This window comes from Anser anser (assembly GCF_964211835.1).
Source record: "Anser anser genome assembly, chromosome: 10".
Classification (NCBI taxonomy): domain Eukaryota; kingdom Metazoa; phylum Chordata; class Aves; order Anseriformes; family Anatidae; genus Anser; species Anser anser.
The window spans coordinates 7,568,394-7,580,563 of record NC_139730.1 but is presented as its reverse complement, the minus strand read 5'-3'; the positions used below and the strand labels follow the sequence as shown (position 1 = coordinate 7,580,563).

The following is a 12,170-nucleotide window of genomic DNA, read 5'->3' as shown; positions in this document are numbered from 1 at the left end:
TCTGGAGTAAGGGAAGCTCTCACCTACACCCAAATTTTGTGAGTTGGCCTTATCTTAGAGAGCAACGTACGCGCACATACACGTCAGTAATTGCATAAAGGAACAAAACAGACTTACCCTGTAGCCAACATCTTCTGTGATAACTGCTGTGTCAACCGTGCAGCCTGCTTGCCACAAGGTCTCCTTGATACTGCAACCATAGAGAAACACGTTCTTTTTCTGAGAGTGGCCATGGTAGTCACAGAATACCTAAAGAGGTAAAAGGCAAAATCTTGAACACTGAAGAAAAAGTTTCCTGGTTCTTCATAACAGGTGCTATAAGACTATAGTGGGGATTAATGTGTGGGTTGTGTTTTTTTGTTGTTGTTTGTTTTTCCTGGTCTCTTCAGGCAAGCTCAGACTCTGGGCCATGCCTATAATCAGTGTCAAACTTTGTTAATCAGTTGTATCTTGTTTTATCTATTGGATCTGACGTGATCTTAGGAATCCAGAGTCAAGACCAGTGCATTTCCATCTGCAGCAGAAATAAACATGACACCTGTGCAAGAATCCATGGCAACTCAGGAACCTAAGAGTTCATGGTAACTTAGGATACAACAAAGCAATTTGTCAGGCTCCTGTGACTTCTCAACTTCTAAACTCTAGCATTATCCTCAAGAGATTCTAAAACTGCACTTTCCCCAGCAATTAATCGTCACCTCAGCTTCTTTAAACTCAAAACCAGTACTACTTAATTTTCAGGAAAATATAATTTGCACACTCATGTAAAAACGTATAGTATGCTGTCAGATCTTTGCATGAATTCCTGGAAGCCAAGCACAGAACATGACCTATCTTCACGGCAAATAATCTCATTCCACACTATCTAATTTATCTACTTAATCCATCTCTCTTATGTCAGCTGTCATATAAGCTAGGCATAAGGCACATTTCTAGTTTTAGTGGAAGTTTTGATCGCCTTTATAGGCAGATATCAACTCCTATAGAAATGAAAATCACGATTTAATGACCTAAGAGGTAAATATTGACCCAAGTGTTAAAGAGTAATCAATCTCAGTACCCTCTGAGGTATGAAGTCAATATATACACTGCTGTTACATATATTCTCCATGTCTTTATCAGGAAAATTCAGAAATCTGTCAATGAAAGACAAGAATTTCTAAAGAGAAGAAATTGGTTCATTTTAAACCAATATTCACCACTTATTAGAAAGGAGCTTCAAGATCTCATTGAAATAGTTTTTTGGGGCATATGCAAGAGACAAAGGAACAGGTGTTGGAAGGTAGGGAAGAATTATGAAAAAATATATAGAGAGATGGGGGAAAAATATGGGGGAGAAAAATATGTATTCTTACATAAACACATATACAGGAGGGGAGAAACAGATGGAGCAGTTGAGCTTCTTCCACCAACTGTTAAGGCAAGATTTACCCTAGTACGTTTATTTGCCAGTTATACAGTAACTAAGTTTAGCTGAAGGCAGTCATGGAGTTTAATTATCTAGGAATTGAGTATTTAAATTCCTTCAGCTCCTCTGACAAACTGTACATTGACAAACTGAAGATGCTAAGGCATACACGCATGAAGAACCATCTCCCTGCTCCTAATTAGTTGGACAATTCTACTTATCTTGACAAAAACCTCACACTGGCAGTTTGTTTGCTTATACCCTGCTCCTTTTGTTTTCCAACTTGTCAGTGTTCCTTCACACACCACCACTCAACTCCAGCTCTCTTTGCGGGACTCTGGACCTGCACATCCCCATCCCTGCAGCGCAGAGCATTCCACACCTAAAGCACGAGATCAGTGACCTTCACTGCAACAAGTGCTCCTGCCTTGCTTATACCCTTGCCACCTGGCAAAGGCAGAAAGGGGAGGACAAGGAGAGCAGTTTGAGAGCTGCTAATGAGCACAAACCCACAATCAGCATCCCTTCCAAAGGAAAAAAAAAAAATGACAACATTCCACAGACCCCAGACATTCAGCCCTGTCAGGCTGTGTGCATATTTTACAGGGTTTATACAGCCCCTGCACTAGAAATAACTGGCTGAAGCAAGTGGAATTACCCTGTAATGGTCCCTTCCAAACAGCTGCATTTATTGGATCTCTTAATGACAGACATTTTTCCAGCTAGTGTTCCATCTCTGCTTTCAGCGACATGTAGTCATAGTTTAGGTTAACCACAGGTACCACCTAGAATTTATTCCTATGAATATCAAAAAGAAGATTTTATAGCTTTCGTTCTGGTTCAAGGCAGAGATCCCAGCTCAACTGGGTATCAATTACCTGCCAATTTACAGAATTACTAATACGGAAAAGACGCATATATTATTACCTAAAAGATTACTTTACTTATCAGAAACCACACAGGGATGATCAGCTATTCAGATAGCTGGGCTGCCTAGTAGTGTGAGGTCTATAATTCTGCATCTCAAGAAACCTGCCGATGAGTCCTTAATGACAGGTCTGGAATGAGCCTTCTGTGTTAGTAAAGGATTATCAAAGCCAGGCTCTGTAACAGTGCTGCTGTTTCAGGCCATGGGATCTTTCACTGATTCCCAAATTCCATGGCAGGGAAGTCAGTGCTACTGGAAATATTTTCATTCCATTTGCAAGTCGCACAGTCCTACGCTTTAATTAACTTTGCTGAATACTGCAGTTATTCTCTATGTTTATAACAAATTGTTCTTTATAATACACTCTTCTGCCTCATTTTCACACTACAGTGTAGCGTACGCCTCACTATTCAGCGAAGAAAAAGCTCTATTTTGTAATTTCAACACACAATACAGAAATTTTCCTGTCTGGGCAAACACTAAGCAAACCTGGGACCTCCCCATCTGTTTTTTCTCCAGTCTGTCCTTCTGTATAGCTGGGACACTAACACACAGTCAAACTCCAAGTCTTGTGCTCACTGGGATATGACTCAAGACACACATGCAAATTTTTATCTATTTAAAGTTATTTGCCAGCACTGATCATCATAGAGGTAAGGACTGCTTTCAAACTCAAAAACAACCCTCCTCATGACTCACAGAACCAAGCAGCTTTTAAAACAAAGGAAAAGAAAAATAGAAAATGGTAAGCAAGAAACTCTGTTGGAAAACAGATTATTCTGAAATCTCTTTGATTTTCCTACAAAATTTCCATTTTTCCTTAATGGTATTGTGAGAGGACTCAGTCTCAGAGTTTTGAGGTAGACACGTCTAGGTTTTTCCCCCACGCAAAAAGCTACATCCTTGCAAGCAGATCTTGTTTCCAAGCTTAACAGAATAATTCTGAATGGCAGCAAACTCTGTGTCTCCTGGTCCCTAGGAGGTTCTTTCTGTCCCCTCCAAGGGCATCCTGGTCTCTCTGTATGAGCTGCACGTTTCCTGTTACATACTGCAACTGCATTGTCAACTGTAACTTGTAAACCCTAGCATTTTCTCACCACAAATGCTCAAGGAGAAAGCAACACCTCTCTCCCCCTCAGACCTGGTTGCTCCAATACACAGCTCTCTAACACTGCCACTTTGCTGCTCTCAGTTGGAAAGAGATCCCACGCAGTGGAGAGCTGCAATGCCACAGTGCCTCCAGCCCCTTGGTTTACTCAGATTCCAGAGGCAGGTTGTTTGCTATGGAAGAAGTTACCAATTAAAATGGCTTTGGTTTGAAAGGCTGTTAACTTTAAAGTTCTTTCCTTTCCTCCTTCAAGCAGCTTTTCTTTGCTTTGAAGAAACCGCTTGCACATCCCCAGGATAAATTAAACTAAGTAGCTTCACAAAAATCATTTGGCTATCTGGGAACTTGGCTCCATGGGATCTTGGCAGCAGGGCCAGGGAAGAAGAAACTCGTCTCTCTTCTGGAGCAGGGAAAAGGCATTTTTGAGCACGTATAGCCTAAAATTGATGTACTCTTCAAAGGCAAAGAAAAATCAGTTTACCAAGTCTGACATGCAGCTTGTGAGTGAGAGAGATGATAGGATCAATAGTTTCCCTTCGCTCTGCAATGATGAAAACTCGTACTGTGTGCATGTTCAACTTTACACATCTGGATATGACAGGGGTGGTTGTGAATTAAAAAAGACCCAATAGAAAATAGTGTGGTAAACCAGAACTGATCATATATGGCTATAAAAGAAAAAGGTTGGTGAGTAAGCTCACAACTGTGAGCTGAGCTTCCATGAGATTCCTTGGAGTGCAGAGCTGAGCTGCCAGGCTATTGCCTTGGCCAAAAAAAAAAATAATAGTAATAATAATAATAAATCACATTTCCACAAAAACTCACTTAAAGAAGCTCACAGACATTTTCACCTTGTCAAGACTAGAGAGAATTGTGTATCTTTGGACATTTTCTGCAGGACTGTAGCTGTAAGCAGCCAACCTGCCAGTCTGTGCATCCGTTTCTGTTCATTAACATTTGAACTTCCCTGTGCTTTTTATCCTGAGGTCTCAGAACTATTTATTCTACTGGACAACAGGACTGAGCAGATGGGACAGATCCCAGACCAATCCCAGTTGCAGCTCTGAGACTAGAATCACCTCATGAATTTCTGGTAGTCTAAAATCCAGTTGCTTCCTTCCCCTCACCAAAGCAACGTGGAAGTTCAGCCATTTTGAGGGCTGCTTCCTGTGCTTTGGGGATTGCACAGGTTGTTCCAACATGGGCTTTGGAGAGTCCATTCAGGATAAGTCTTTGCAGAATTTCTTCTGTCTTCTTGTCAGGAAGATAGCAATAACCTATTAACAATATTTAGCCCAGTCAGAATACTTTAAGGATATTAAAGAGCTTTCAAGAATTCATATTCATATTACAGGCGTGCAAAGGCTCTGAAACTTAGAGTTGTTGGTTAGAAGATTCAGTAGAAAATCCAAGACATTCAAAACAGATCTATAAGATGAAAGCATAACAGCACAGGATACTTTCAAAATCTCTCTAGCTCTGAAACAAAGCTGTTCACACAACTGCAGTAATCAATCTACACACAGTAACTTATAAAAGACACTGGAAAATACTCACCAGAGGAGCCCGGCCAATGCTGCGCAGATAGTACAGAAGACCTTTGGTGTGGTAAATAGTTGGATGAAGCTGGGAATTGGGCTTCAACCACTGTCTGTTCAGATCATCCCCGCTCAAGGAACAACGATGGCTGAAATTAAAAAAAAAAACAACATATCACAAACCAGCAACACAGTTGTTTCCAAAGAGTTTCCAGTTCTGCCAAGACATGGCACAAGGACAGGGAATGTAAATTAAAACACAAACATAAAGATTTTGAACATTGGGTTGGAATGAGTCAACAGCCCATAAGTTTCAAGGGTGCTTACAGTAAGCAAATTTTATCATTTCCTTTCCTTCTAAGGTTCACACAGTTGCAGTCCTGAAAATAAATACAGTTTTTCCTTTACCTAAGTACATACATAACCAAGATTACTTAGAAACAAAATATCTTTGGAAATGTTTTAAATTCCATGCTATCTAACAAAATTCAGTCCGCTTACATAGAGCAAAGGCTTCTTAAAACCTCTATAGCAAATGAGTACATCCAACTCCTACTCATTCTAATTGAAGACAGGTGCTTGAATCTCTTCGACCAGTCTGAAATATGTATGCACTTAAATGAGATGAGCTGGATATCTCATTTAAGCTTCTCTGCTCACGAGAAATGTAGCTATCTGAAGCACATCAAGAAGATCTTGATGCACGCTACATCATTATGTAGAACAATTACCTAGATTCACTGCAAAGGCTGAATAAAAAGCTAAATAAGGATCCTAGATTTGCACTGAGAAAGTGTTTTCTTTAGTTGGCTTGAAAATATTCTGTTCCTGAGCCAGTGATCAGTGGAAAATTCTGCAGGATATTTGACTGTATGGAGCAGTACATCATTGTACAATTTTGCAAAATCTGTCTAATCTCCCTCATTAGTGACTGTGTGTAGTACAGAGCCTAATTATCCCAAGTATTGGGCAAATTTCTAGCTGCACAGTTGCATCCAGCTTTGCTGTTCTAGCCTCCTAGTAACGAAGTACAAATGTATTCCTGGGGATACAATTTGGTGGTGTTTAGGCAGAATCTTGAACTGCAGCTGGGGTGTGTTGCAAGTAGCAGCTTTGGTATTATCAGTGCCTTGCAAATGATGCTTACAGAAAAGGGGTCCTAAGGTAGGAATTAAAAAATAATAATAAAATAAAAATTAAAAAAATAAAAGTAGAAACAAGAGAACTGGTTAAGAAAGCAAGACAAAGAAACAGTAAGAGTCACTAAAAATGTTTCGTATGTTTTTAATGTAGAAAAACAAGGTCTCTGATGCCATCTTGGGGTTTCTGGCAACATCACAAGATCCATTCCAACTTTAGCTTCAGTGTTACCTGAATTCCCCTCTTTCTTTGTAATCCATAGTTCCCACATTACTCACTCTGCAATTTGGAAAACATTAGCAATAGCTAACACATGGGAAGTCATTGAATGCTGATGTGATGCTTCTGCCAAAAATTCGATGTGAAAACATGACCACTTCGGTTCTGTTGTGTAATGGTCCTTCAGGCAGAGGTACCTGGAGGCTCACCCCTGCTGACCTTCAGGACCACAGCTGCTCAGACGAGCTTATCAACTGTATTTCTGTCAAGAATCTGTGTGCATACAGGTTTTCCCTTCAGCAGATACAACTCCAAAAAGAATCACTGAATCACATTCAGAAGCAATCATCTCTTCATTGGTAATTGGTGAAAAAAAAAAAAAGGCCCAGCACCAACCACTTCCTTGACGTAAGCATGTGATGTTTGCCTGCCCAACAGTTGTACCAGGGAGCACAACTAATTGAAAACAATAGTTGAATGATGGCTAGACTTTAATTCTCACACTTTAACAACTAGAAAAAGAAATCTTATTGTTATTACGGAACTACACAAATACTTTTTCAGCACTGTCACTGCTTAAATAAAACTACTTCTCCCCTCCCTTTTTGTTGGAAATGACACTAGTTTGTGTCTTCTCAAACCACCTGCATGTCTCCCTTGGCTAAAATGCCTCGGTACTTGCTGGGAGACTCCAACGTATCAAGCCAAACATGCAGGGGAGTACGAACATGACAAATGAACTACTCCCAAAAGGATGCAGTAATATAGAGATTAATGTCAAGCTAATACCAAGCTCAATTTTTATTTCACTGTTTCTTAGACTAAACTAAAAGCCTCTTTGTTAAAAATAAATAAATAAATAAATCCTTTAGAACATAAAAGAAATCCCATGAGCTCTTCGAAAAGGATGCAAGAAAAACTTCTAATCAACTCCGTTAACACATGTTAAAGCGAAGTAGATGGTGTTACAAGGCACCAGTGTTTCCCACTGCAGCATCTGGTTCTGCTGTGACCCGTGGACTGGGATGTGTTAGTTGTACACGAGCACAGTTTCCACAGAGCATGCCAACATGTCTCACTCTTCGGGCAGACTTCACTCTGCCCGTGATGCAATTTACCAACTCCATTGCTCTGATAAAAATTGAGACTTTTCTTAAAGGTGACCCTATGACAAGCCAATCCCCCCCCCATGCCGTTCACCAACACTGCTGATCACTTAGGATGGGTTCAGTAAGCATAATCCAACACTACAGCAATTGTTTGAAAGCTTTTATTTACAGCAGGGAAGTAGGGTAAAATCTCAGCACATAGGCAAGAGCTGGGAGACAAAGTTCAGTTTTGTCCCTTCGATGATTAACATCTTTGCTCATTTAAATGACCTTTAAATATTAGCACTCTGCCTGGCAGCTTGTATCCACGACTCTTAAGGAGATGCAGAACTTTAATTAAATTATGAGACTGATTTTTCCATCTCACTCCCCACTCCGACCATACTGTTAAAGCCTGTTTACTTTTGCACATCCCCACCAGCCCTGTTCCCTTGTTCCTTTCTTTCTTCTCTCCCATTCCTAATAGCGATGACATTCACAGATAATGGGTTTGTCCGTTATGCTCTGCAACTAAGGGTGAAGGTAAAATATTAAGCTGATCTCAAGTGCTGATAGCAAATAAAGGGGCTGGGAAGCTGAGAGTGGCTTTGTATGTTTGGCAGGATTTAATGAAATTCACTTCTCAAATCAAAGACATTTCTTACAACATAGTTCCAAGCTATTACATTTGCTTTAAATGCATGATGTGTCTTTTCTCCTTCACAGCATTAGTGAGACTACTTGCCACCCTGGATGGGACTCCTAGCAGCTCAACAGGAATGATGAAAACATTTGCCACAACGAATTCCAATAAGTAAAGAAAACCCCACCTCTGTGGCTCTGTACAGATTGCCTGTACTTCTGTTAGTTTTCGTGCATCTTGAGCCCAGATGTGTTACACGTATATATGTGAAAAAAATAAATCGCATTTCTCTTGCTCACGAGCCTGATGCTTTAGATTGTATTTTTGTTATAGCTCTGCCTCCTCTTCTACCTTTAAACAGCCAGGGCATTCTCTGATGTGGGTCAATCTACAGGAGAGCCGTTCGCTGCCTCTGGTGTAGTGCTTGGCTCTAAATGGAGCACAGCAAAAGGAAACTGAGAGACTGCTTCCCCTTTTGTTCTGCGTGAGAACTGAAGTGGTTCCATTAAACATTTCACCCACAGTCTTTTGGTGACATGATCCATGAGGGACAGTGTAGAAAGAATCAGTTCCACAATACAAGGTGGCCTGTGCAAATATCACGTCTCTCCCACCAGGCTAAACCAAATCCTTTTGACCTTCTTCAAGGAGACCCTAGGGCTGTAACATTTCTGTAGGTATCTCTAGAATGACTCAGAAGAAGCCATGGAGCTGGTGGAAGAAGGGATCCTCTGAGCTTTACAAAGCTGTTCTAAAAATAGACGTAGTTAGAAAACACTGCCACCACGCTACACAGCAAGGCATTCACCGCTCACCCTTGCCTGAGGAAAGAAATACTTGGGCAGTCTGTCTTTCAGATATGCTGCAATAGTGTCAGAGAGTCCGGTTAGATGAACGGAAAAAGTATTCAAGCCAGCCAGTCCCTGGAGAAACATGATGGAATGTGTAACCCTATTGACTGGCGGTAAGCAGAGCAAATTCAACCTTAGGTGAACTTGTTGATGACTGCTGGTTTCAAATATCATTATATGCCATCAATAATATTCTTCTCTATATACAACCCTCAGCTCTAAAGATGTATAAAGGTAGGCAGTCATCTAGAACTGCATATGGGAGAACTAGAGCTACTTTACAAAAAAAAAAACAGATCCTTAACACCTGAAGTTGATATAACACAATCAGAAAAGACCAGGGTGTGATTCCCATTCGTAACCCACGAGGAGGTAACTGCACTTCTAAGAGAAGCATTAGACTCTTGCTCTGAAGGCAGGGCCACCTCACGGGGAGTTAATGAGAAAGAGGTTAAGTAGCTAAAGTACAGACTTGTTAACTTTAAAACAGAATTGTATTTTAAATGCTTGCACTTGTAAGACCTTGCTTTTAATCTTGTACCTCAAAGTCTGACATCAAGTTTTACTACAGATGTGTCTTCTTTATTGTCTTATTCTTAAGCCCGCTTGGCTTAAGCGCAAAGCAAAAGATCCTGAGCACCTCAGCTTCCAGCTGCACTAAATTCTGCATGAACCATGTGTTTGAGTGGGGAGATGCTATGTAGTCCTAACCCAAGGCTGATAAAGTCGACAGAACCTTTTTGTTGACTGCAATAAACCTGGACCAGTGCCCTGCATGGACAGAAAAGCAAGAGGGATGGGGGGAGAGAGAGAGGAGAGAGAGAAAGGGGTTGCGGGGTGGGCAAAAAAACAAAAGAGAACCGGAGATAAAGAGTAAAAGGACTGGGAGATAAACATAGCACACAATATTAGACAGGGAAGAAAGCAAGAAATGGAGACAGAGAGAGAGGAAAGTCACTTTTTAAAGAAAAGATGTTGCTGTGCTTGGAAGATAAAATGATTCAAAATCTCCTGTCCATTACAGATAAATGGAAAGACAGGGCCCGTCATATCAAATGAATGATGTCGGGACTGATAATAACAGCACCTGGGGCACAGCGAACTATGAAATCTAAAGGGATGCATTGTGTTTGATATGTAGAGAGCAACATCACCATTCACTGTGCGTCTTAAAAGCATACAGCAGTACTAGCATAGGATAAGAATATCTATAAAGGTAAGTAGGCACAAGTAAACATCAGGATGCTGTTGAGCAGCATGTGGCAGCCTCAGACAGACACAGCATGCTGTACTTTATAAATAGCCACTGCCCAGGATGGAAGCAGGAATGTTTGCAGGAAGGTGTTTTGGTCTTGCCATTCAGAAAGCTCAGAGCAACCTGAGGGGGTCAGGGGAGGGGGAGGGAGGGTGGAATCCTGCATTTTGCTTTATTTTTTAATCTTTTCAGAGAGCAAGACTCATTGATGTTAGGAAGCAGCAGTACCAGCAAAACCCTCCCTCATTATTTAAAGAAAGCTGTCAGAAATACAGCCTTTTTTTCTACATATAAGCCCACGTGCTAAAACTAAAATGACTATATTCATCATATGTCCATTCCACTGAGATGTTCATCCAGTGCCGCCCAGTCATTGCACCACAGTATTGCCCTGTGATGCCAGTGATCATTCTAGAAACAGAACATCCCCACAGCAATGAAAACATTGGAGGCTTTACACTGAGAGCAATCCAATGAAACAATAGCTTATGTAATGTAAAATCAGCTGGATTTTAAAATGTTTGGATATTTTTCAGAAGCTTCAGTATGACAACTACCTAGTCTTCTATCTTCTGAAATTTCTGTGTCTTAATGGCATAAGAGAAACTTTGAACTGCTGAGGACCTCTTTGTAGAGCTCTTCATTTAAACTATTTCATTTTATAGCAGATAGGTGTACAAAATTGCACTACCACACTCTACAGCTGGAATCAAAGATGGGCAATTAGTGGGCAGAGTATTTTTCCTACTGTGCACTGGACTGCACCATTAGTTCCATGGTGAAATCTCTTTCCCATCATTAAAGTGGGCTGCTTAAAATTCCTTCTGGGACATCTTGCTTTTGCATTTTGGCAAGCCAAAGTGTTTCCCTGAAGGGAAGTGATCCCTTGCCCAGTTACTCCAAGAAGTGAAGAAGGTGACGTTCTCTCTTTGTTCAAGGTTTGAAGTTACTGTATTTTCATCTGTTCACAGTGAAATACAGGTAAATAGCTGCAAGGCATATACAGAGACACCAATGAATGAAACACTTCCCATCCACATTACTGCAGCTGACAGTTCACTACTGATCATATACTCTTTCTCCTTGTGACTGCAAGTGCCATGAATGCTAAAATGCCTATGTAGAATCAGGAGCAAGAGCAGTTTGACTTCCCAACAGAACTGAAGCAGCCAGTTCAGGATCCACAACGTCCATTCCATATATTTTCTTCTTCAAGCATGCACCTCACTCCTGAATTATATTTATGCTCCACTCCCCGAAATGCCAAGAGCCCTCAAGCCTCATTTGCACCACATCTTCCTATCACACTGCTTTCACCATAAGTAAAGGCCACAGTCAGTCTTAGCGCACCAAGGCAGGCATGTACTAGATTATGAAAATCAAGGCCAGAAAGTCAACCTCTCCTAAGCGAGTCCCATAAAGTATCAAGCGATGGCAATTTCTCAATTGCACTGTGACCTCTTACTGTCATACTAGTTTATCTCCAGACCTTTAAGAGGAAAAATTGTACTGCTTTTTTTTTTTTTAATTGCTTCTTACACACACAGTGCCAAACTCATCTCCTAGATGACTCTTGTACTATCTGGCTGCCAACCAATTTAACGGTGCCACTGAAGGGATCCTTCCTGCTTTGGACCATGGCTGCTGTAGGACTTTTCCCTTTCAGCACAGACTAATGAATCCACGATGCATAATGCTCCCTCTTGGGCAAATGCTATTCTAAAGCATCACTGCCAGTTTCTTCTTGCCTACCTACAGCAGAGCACTGATGCTAATTAGTGTAATGAACCTTCAGTATTTCACTTTCTACATCTGACTGATTTTGTCACAATGGACAATCCTAGCTTCCCAAGATAAATTATGTAGTCTGTGTTCTTCCCTTTTGGTGCACGTAACTGTGCCTCTATTCTTGTTCAGCTCTGGTAGAAGAGTTCCTTTTCTCTCTGTGGACACATTTCATTGTCATATTTTGTCGCAAACCAGTCAGACACA

At 40.9% G+C, this 12,170-nt stretch overlaps 1 protein-coding gene across 1 annotated transcript in view; it reads right to left on the bottom strand.

Annotated features, from left to right (window-relative positions):
* The window catches only part of AGBL1 (AGBL carboxypeptidase 1), a 308,283-nt gene that overhangs the window by 137,901 nt on the left and 158,212 nt on the right, over positions 1-12,170 (bottom strand). Inside the window, exons 20-21 of the mRNA XM_083849719.1 lie at positions 5,002-5,131; positions 118-249 (exon numbers count right to left, since the gene is read on the bottom strand). Coding sequence (XP_083705845.1) covers positions 118-249; positions 5,002-5,131 — 262 coding nt within the window. The remainder of the gene's footprint in view (positions 1-117; positions 250-5,001; positions 5,132-12,170) is intronic.